Source organism: Salmo salar, unplaced genomic scaffold, assembly GCF_965601325.2.
Source record: "Salmo salar unplaced genomic scaffold, fSalSal1 ptg000432l, whole genome shotgun sequence".
NCBI lineage: Eukaryota > Metazoa > Chordata > Actinopteri > Salmoniformes > Salmonidae > Salmo > Salmo salar.
In genome coordinates, this window is record NW_027675387.1 from 3,799,069 (window position 1) to 3,808,166 (window position 9,098).

Consider the following 9,098-nt stretch of genomic DNA (forward strand, 5'->3'; position numbering starts at 1 on the left):
AAAACACCCCACAACATGATGCTGCCACTCCCGGGCTTCACGGTTGGGATGGTGTTCTTTGGCATGCAAGCCTCCCCCGTTTTCCTCCAAACATAACGATGGTCATTATGGCCAAACAGTTCTTGTATTGTTTCATCTGACCAGAGGACATTTCTCCAAAAAGTACGATCTTTGTCCCCATGTGCAGTTGCAAACTGTAGCCTGGCTTTTTTTATGGTGGTTTTGGAGCAGTGGCTTCTTCCTTGCTGAGCAACCTTTCAGATTATGTCGATATAGGACTCGTTTTACTGTGGATATAGATACTTTTGTACCTGTTTCCTCCAACATCTTCACAAGGTCCTTTGCTGTTGTTCTGGGATTGATTTGCACCAAAGTAAGTTAATCTCTAGGAGACAGAACGCGTCTCCTTCCTGAGCGGAATGGCGGCTGTGTGGTCCCATGGTGTTTAGACTTGCGTACTATTGTTTGAACAGATGAACGTGTTACCTTCAGGCGTTTGGAAATTGTTCCCAAGGATGAACCATACTTGTGGAGGTCTACATTTTTTTTTCTGAGATCTTGGCTGATTTCTTTTCATTTTCCCATGATGTCAAGCAAAGAGGCACTGAGTTTGAAGGTAGACCTTGAAATACATCCAAATGATGTCAATTAGCCTACCAGATGCTTCTAAAGCCATAACATAATTTTCTGGAATTTTCCATGCTGTTTAAAGGCACAGTCAACTTAGTATATGTAAACTTCTGACCCACTGGAATTGTGATGCAGTGAATTATAACTGAAATAATCTGTCTGTAAACAATTGTTTCAAAAATTACTTGTGTCATGCACAAAGTAGATGTCCTAACCGACTTGCCAAAACTATACTTTGTTAACAAGAAATTTGTGGAGAGGTTCAAAAACACGTTTTAATGACTCCAACCTAAGTGTATGTACACTTCCGACTTCAACTGTATGTGATTGACGATTAAAAATTAAATTCTGATGATGCCATGATTAAGAAAAATCATGAATAAATCATGAATCAGAATGAGTGAGAAAGTTACAGAGGCCACAACAGAACATGCTAACCTCTCACCATTACCAATAACAGAGGATACAACAAAACATGCTAACCTCTCACCATTACCAATAACAGAGGCTACAACAAAACATGCTAACCTCTCACCATTACCAATAACAGAGGCTACAACAAAACATGCTAACCTCTCACCATTACCAATAACAGAGGATACAACAAAACATGCTAACCTCTCACCATTACCAATAACAGAGGCTACAACAAAACATGCTAACCTCTCACCATTACCAATAACAGAGGCTACAACAAAACATGCTAACCTCTCACCATTATCAATAACAGAGGCTACAACAAAACATGCTAACCTCTCACCATTACCAATAACAGAGGCTACAGCAAAACATGCTAACCTCTCACCATTACCAATAACAGAGGCTACAACAAAACATGCTAACCTCCCACCATTACCAATAACAGAGGCTACAACAAAACATGCTAACCTCTCACCATTACCAATAACAAAGGCTACAACAAAACATGCTAACCTCTCACCATTACCAATAACAGAGGCTACAACAAAACATGCTAACCTCTCACCATTACCAATACCAGTGGGGGTATGATCCTTGTGCCTCTAACTTTCTCATTCATCATCATTCTCGATTCATTCTTATTCTTACTGACAATACAAGTAAAGTGACTCCAAAATGACAGGACATTATTCACCAATCAGTTTCTATTAGGAAAAACATCATCCAAAACACAACCAAGACAAACTGCAAATGAATTCAACAAGTTAGTAGAATCACAAGCTTGATGTAATCACTGCAGGCATGGAATATGGTACAACTACTAAACTTATGACAACTTTAATACAATATAAGTGAATTTGTCCAAATAATTAAGACTTCTTCAAATGGGAGAACTACGTACAGAAAGTAATTCCTTTCTTAACAGTAACACAGCTATGTATGAAAATACCCTCAAATAAAAGGTGCCATTCTGTACAGTCACCTAATATGAAACATTCTATCTCAAATCCAAAATGCTGGAGCATAGCACCACATTTAAAACTGTAAGCTTCACTGTCCAAACACATATGGTGTGGACTATGTGTGTCTGGTAAACACATGTGGATCTGGTGAACAGTTATCACTTGTTGACCAACTACAGGAATACTGACCTCAGAGTCTCCAGTTTACAGTGGGGATTCCCCAGTCCAGCAGAGACCAGCTTCACGCCTGAATCCTTCAGGTCATTGTTACTCAGGTCCAGCTCTCTCAGGTGTGAGGGGTTTGACCACAGAGCTGAGACCAGAGAAGCACAGCCTTCCTCTGTGACTAGACAGCCTGACAGCCTTCAAAGAGTCAAATCATATTAAAATCACACTGCTATGCTTTGGTGGTGAAAATAGTGGCAGTATCATTTTTCAACATATTCAGATATCAGTGTCCTGAAACCTTTCATATCTATTCGTAAATGAATGTATCATCATTAAAAATGACAAATTATCAAAGTTTTGTCTGCAGATAGAAACATGTATAATACAGATATTTGAGTAGACTGACCAGACCAGTTTAAAAGCAGTATCAGTCAAAAGACAGACAGTGAGGAATCAGATTTAGATTGTATTGAGTATACAGTCCACACATATCTATTTTGACAGTGAAGATAACATTTTAAATGTGGCTCTAAACTCAAACATTTTGGATTTCACATCAAATGTTTCATATGAGGTGACAGTATATAATGTCACCTTTTATTTGAGGCTATTTTATTACATACAGTTGAAGTCAGAAGTTTACATATACCTTAGCCAAATGCATTTAAACTCAATTTTTACAATTCCTGACATTTAATCCTAGTAAAAATCTCCTGTCTTAGGTCAGTTAGGATCACCACTTTCTTTTAAGAATGTGAAATGTCAGAATAATAGTAGAGAGAATGATTTATTTCAGCTTTTATTTCTTTCATCACATTCCCAGTGGGTCAGAAGTTTACATACACTCAATTAGTATTTGGTAGCATTGCCTTTAAATGGTTTAACTTGGGTTAAACATTTCGGGTAGCCTTCTACAAGCTTCCCACAATAAGTTGGGTGAATTTTGTCCCATTCCTCCTGACAGAGCTGGTGTAACTGAGTCAGGTTTGTAGGCCTCCTTGCTCGCACACGCTTTTTAATTCTGGCCACACATTTTCTATAGGATTGAGGTCAGGCTTTTGTGATGGCCACTCCAATACCTTGACTTTGTTGTCCTTAATCCATTTTGCCACAACTTTGGAAGTATGCTTGGGGTCATTGTCCATTTGGAAGACCCATTTGTGACCAAGCTTTAACTTCCTGACTGATGTCTCGAGATGTTGCTTCAATATATCCACAATTTTCCTGCCTCATGATTCCATCTATTTTGTGAAGTGCACCAGTCCCTCCTGCAGCAAAGCACCCCCACAACATGATGCTGCCACCGCCGTGCTTCACAGTTGGGATTGTATGATGGCTGTGTGGTCCCATGGTGTTTAGACTTGCGTACTATTGATTGAACGTGTTACCTTCAGGCGTTTGGAAATTGCTCCCAAGGATGAAGCAGACTTGTGGAGGTCTACAATTTTTTTTCTCTGAGATTTTGGCTGATTCCTTTTCATTTTCCCATGATGTCAAGCAAAGAGGCACTGAGTTTGAAGTTAGGCCTTGAAATACATCCAAATTATGTCAATTAGTCTATCAGATGCTTCTAAAACCATGACATAATTTTCTGGAATTTTCCAAGCTGTTTAAAGGCACAGTCAACTTAGTGTATGTAAACTTCTGACCCACTGGAATTGTGATACAGTGAATTATAAGTGAAATAATCTGTCTGTAAACAATTGTTTCAAAAATTACTTGTGTCATGCACAAAGTAGATGTCCTAACCGACTTGCCAAAACGATATAGTTTGTTAACAAGACATTTGTGGAGAGGTTCAAAAACACGTTTTAATGACTCCAACCTAAGTGTATGTACACTTCCGACTTCAACTGTATGTGTTTCACGATTAAAAATTAAATTCTGATGATGCCATGATTAAGAAAAATCATGAATAAATCATGAATCAGAATGAGTGAGAAAGTTACAGAGGCTACAACAAAACATGCTAACCTCTCACCATTACCAATAACAGAGGCTACAACAAAACATGCTAACCTCTCACCATTACCAATAACAGAGGATACAACAAAACATGCTAACCTCTCACCATTACCAATAACAGAGGCTACAACAAAACATGCTAACCTCTCACCATTACCAATAACAGAGGCTACAACAAAACATGCTAACCTCTCACCATTACCAATAACAGAGGATACAACAAAACATGCTAACCTCTCACCATTACCAATAACAGAGGCTACAACAAAACATGCTAACCTCTCACCATTACCAATAACAGAGGCTACAACAAAACATGCTAACCTCTCACCATTACCAATAACAGAGGCTACAACAAAACATGCTAACCTCTCACCATTACCAATAACAGAGGCTACAACAAAACATGCTAACCTCTCACCATTACCAATAACAGAGGCTACAACAACACATGCTAACCTCTCACCATTACCAATAACAGAGGCTACAACAAAACATGCTAACCTCTCACCATTACCAATAACAGAGGCTACAACAAAACATGCTAACCTCTCACATTACCAATAACAGAGGCTACAACAAAACATGCTAACCTCTCACCATTACCAATAACAGAGACTACAACAAAACATGCTAACCTCTCACCATTACCAATAACAGAGACTACAACAAAACACTTGTTTACCAACTACAGGAATACTGACCTCAGAGTCTCCAGTTTACAGTGGGGATTCCCCAGTCCAGCAGAGAGCAGCTTCACTCCTGAATCCTTCAGGTCATTGTTACTCAGGTCCAGCTCTCTCAGGTGTGAGGGGTTTGACTTCAGAGCTGAGACCAGAGAAGCACAGCCTTTCTTTGTGACTCCACAGCATGACAGCCTGCAACGAGATCATCATGACTTCACAAACACACTGTTAATCTAACACCAGTAGTGTAGAAGGACAACGGTAGATGCATTTGGTTCATATTCCCAAACAACATATAGATTCATCTTCCATCAATGCATTTATTCAATATGTTTTTCAATATACATATTATAATACATCTTTTTCACTAAACATAATATTTCTTCCTGATGAATACTTCTTATATGTCATTTTATTTACTCACAGAGCAGCTCTGGAGGCTTTGACCACTGGCAGCAGCCTCAGAAGAGTTTCCTCTGATCTGGAGAATTTCTTCAGGTCAAACACATCCAGCTCCTTTTCTGAAGTCAGCAACACAAAGACCAGAGCTGACCACTGTGCAGGTGACAGGTTGGGTTTTGAGAGACTTCCTGAGCTCAGGTAGCTTTGGATCTCCTCCACTAGAGAATGGTCATTCAGTTCATTCAGACAGTGGAACAGATTGATGCTCCTCTCTGGAGAGGGATTCTCCCTGATCTTCTCTTTGATGTACTTTACTGTCTCTTCATGGCTCTGTGAGCTGCTTCTTGTCTTTGTCAGTAGACCTCGTAAGTGCTTCTGATTGGACTCCAGTGAGAGGCCCAGAAGGAAGCGGAGGAACAGGTCCAGGTTTCCCGTCTCACTTTGTAAGGCTTTATCCACAGCACTCTTGTAGACAGGAACTTCAGACTTGTCTCTGTACAGCAAAGAAAATATACTGGACTTTTTTTGCAGTTTGTCCACGAGATTCTCATTGTTGTTGATGAATGAGAGGAACACATACACAGCAGCCAGAAACTCCTGAATGCTCAGATGAACGAAGCAGTACACCTTGTCCTGGTACAGAACACATTCCTCTTTAAAGATCTGTGTGCACAATCCTGAGTACACTGAGGCTTCATTGACATCAATGCCAGCCTCTTTCAGGTCTTTTTCATAGAAAATCAGATTGCCCTTCACTAGCTGTTGAAAAGCCAGTTTTCCCATTGACAGAATGCTCTCTTTATTCCAGTGTGGACCTGTCTCTTCTTTCCCAAGATACTTTTCATTCTTCTGTTTGGTATGAAACACCACAAGGTGTGTGTACATCTCAGTCAGAGTCTTGGGCATCTCTTCTCTCTTATGTTTCAACATGTGTTCAAGGACTGTTGCAGAAATCCAACAGAAGACTGGAATGTGGCACATGATGTGGAGGCTCCTTGATGTCTTTATGTGTGAGATGATTCTGCTGGCCAGGTCCTCATCACTGAATCTCTTCCTGAAGTACTCCTCCTTCTGTGGGTCATTGAACCCTCGTACCTCTGTCACCTGGTCAACACACCCTGAAGGGATCTTATTGGCTGCTGCTGGTCGGGTAGTTATCCAGAGGAGAGCAGAGGGAAGCAGATTTCCCTTGATGAGATTTGTCAGCAGAACATCCACTGAGGTTGACTTTGTGACGTCCCAACAGATCTTGTTCTTCTGGAAGTCTAGGGGCAGTCGGCACTCATCCAGACCATCAAAGATGAACAGAACTTTGTACTTGTCGTAGTTGGAGATTCTTGATTGTTTGGTTTCCACTGAGAAGTGATTAAGAAGTTCAATGAAAGTGTGTTTGTCCCCTTTCATCAAATTCAGCTCCCGAAAAGGGAATGAAAATACAAATTGGACATCCTGATTTGCTTTTCCTTCAGCCCAGTCCAGAATGAACTTCTGCACAGAGACTGTTTTTCCAATGCCAGCGACTCCCTTTGTCAGCACAGTTCTGATACGTTTGTCTTGTCCAGTTAAGGGTTTGAAGATGTCGTTACATTTGATTACAGTCTCTGGTCTTGCTTGTTTCCTGGTTGTTGTCTCAATCTGTCTCAGCTCATGTTCATTATTGACCTCTCCTGTTCCACCCTCTGTGATGTAGAGCTCTGTGTAGATCTTATTGAGAAGTGTTGGGTTTCCTTGTTTAGCGATCCCCTCAAATACACATTGAAACTTCTTCTTTAGAATAGATTTGAGTTCACGTTGGCAAATCACAGCAAGCTCATCTGAATCTAGAAATAACACAGAGGATATTAATATTACGTTTGTTTTAATGCCTACGGTATTGAAGGACCGTTTATAAAGTTTAACATTTTAATAATGTCTTCTCTTAATTGACTGTATAATGCATTACAGACTGGTGTGACTGATTATATTATTATTGGTATTATTGATGGTATTATTAATGTTGTCTCTCTCTCTCTCTTTTTCTCTCTAAATTAATCACCACAACACATCCCTGCTGCTACTTGATGAGGTCACTAGGTGTTGTGTTAAGGCTGCTACATTATCATTGAGTTACACAGCTATTTTAGCTGTACTTTAGCCACAGCTTTTAAATGTTATAAAACATCATTCAACATGAGGCAGACAGATCTTACATTTCTCCAGTGTGTCAGCAAGCTCCTTCTGGTTCATTTTCCTCAGGACGTGCAGTGTGATCTTCAGAGCTCCCTCTCTGGCACTGCTCTCCTGCTTCTCATCTTCAGCATGCACCACTTCCTCATCCTGCTTCTGACTCTCAAAGCCTTCTGGGAGTTCTGGACTAAGAATCCTCTTGAACATCTTCAGCTCATTCTTCACAAATGTCATCATTTTCTCTTCAAGCAACTGAAATAAATCAAGTAAATAAGTTAAGCAAGAGAAGAAATGTTTTCTCATTAACACAATAATGAATGATTGACAGATCAACTTTACTTGAGGTAAACAAAAACAAATGTTCATAACAGGACCACATACTCTGAATATAGAGTCCAGGTCTGTTTGATGACTCTGGGAAGACTGACCACTGAGAATCTCTGACTCTGATCTCTCCTGTTGGTTTCTGTGGACAAAACATGAGATTACATCTCCTCATCCAGGGAGTACACACACACACACACACACACACACACACACACACACACCCACACAGGGAGGGAACGTTGTGTTTGTTTAATATTGTTTTAGGACTATGAAAATGGACTAAAGGATTAGCCTATGGATTATGAAAACAACCAAAAGAAATGTGAAAATGTGAGAGGAGAAATGACTAGAGACGGTGTTGTTTAACTCACTGACCATGACCCATGAGTTCTTCTTACCTTTGTTCAGTAGAAAAGTCTCCCTCTCTAAACTGTATAGGAGGATTCATAGACTGGTCACTCTTCATGGACACACAGCTGGGAACAGGGGAGGCTGGTCTCTCCTGCTTGATTGGTCTTCAACACAACAGAGACAAACATTACATCTCTCATCTACTCTGATCTCAGATGGGAAACATAAGAAGAGTTCCAAAACGCAACATATCACTTTACAGAAATGAGCTTTTATTGTTTAAATAAATTATGTATTAATTATTACATCTCTCACAGACAAGGATTTGTTTAAAATCTATCACTTGATGGTTTCATTTCAGAGAGACAAAAATCATGTTTTTTTTGCAAAATGCTATGTATCTCCCTCACTCTCAAATGTGACCGACCGGCTCAATTTGGTAATTAACTAAATAACTACATATATAGTGATTTTGGTTTATGTCAGTTTAATTGTTTGTTATGGTATAAGTTGTTATTTTATGATTGTAAGTGATAAAAATTAACTGGTAATTCTCAGTAATTACTACTTTAGTAAGGAATAACACATTTTTTCAGCACTACTGCAGTTGCTAAATAATTCCAATAGATGGGAACATAAGACCACAATGACATTTCAGAATATTAGTTTAGTTTTCTCCCAGGATACACCACCACTCCCCACGCTTCCTGCAGAAACCCTGCAGTACCTCCGCAGACCCCGGATTGAGAACCCCTGATTTAGCAGATGCTCTTATCCAGAGAGATTTACAGTAACTGCATTCACCTTAAGATAGCTATTTATTTTGGAAATAAACTTAATAAATTATTCATAAAATTGTTATCTCACCTCTTAGCTTTGGTGTCACGTCCCCCAGAGAGATGCAATTTGGAGGCAGGGGCCCCCTCCTCTCTCTCCCCAGAGAGACTCATTTTAGAGGCAGGGCCCCCCTCCTCTCTCTCCCCAGAGAGACTCATTTTAGAGGCAGGGCCCCCCTCCTCTC

The 9,098-nt window shown here is 39.9% G+C and overlaps 1 protein-coding gene across 1 annotated transcript; it reads right to left on the bottom strand.

The window, feature by feature from the left end:
* Nucleotides 1-4,833: 4,833 nt before the first annotated feature.
* Nucleotides 4,834-7,878, bottom strand: LOC145876072 (NLR family CARD domain-containing protein 3-like). The gene is made up of 4 exons (XM_082971845.1): nucleotides 7,781-7,878; nucleotides 7,423-7,651; nucleotides 5,256-7,047; nucleotides 4,834-5,023 (listed from the first exon to the last, which is right to left on the bottom strand). The coding sequence occupies exons 2-4, from the start codon at nucleotides 7,634-7,636 to the stop codon at nucleotides 4,834-4,836; spliced, it is 2,196 nt and encodes a 731-aa protein (XP_082827971.1). The 5' UTR covers nucleotides 7,637-7,651; nucleotides 7,781-7,878.
* Between the last annotated feature and the right edge of the window lie 1,220 nt (nucleotides 7,879-9,098).

Excerpts from the sequence above, each read along its gene's own strand:
- LOC145876072 (XM_082971845.1), bottom strand. The coding sequence starts at position 7,636 with ATGATGACATTTGTGAAGAATGAGCTGAAGATGTTCAAGAGGATTCTT. Across the intron at positions 7,048-7,422 it reads TGCTGACACACTGGAGAAAT|ATGAGCTTGCTGTGATTTGC; the intron begins GTAAGATCTGTC and ends TTCTAGATTCAG. Across the intron at positions 5,024-5,255 it reads AAAGCCTCCAGAGCTGCTCT|GCTGTCATGCTGTGGAGTCA; the intron begins GTGAGTAAATAA and ends ATCTCGTTGCAG.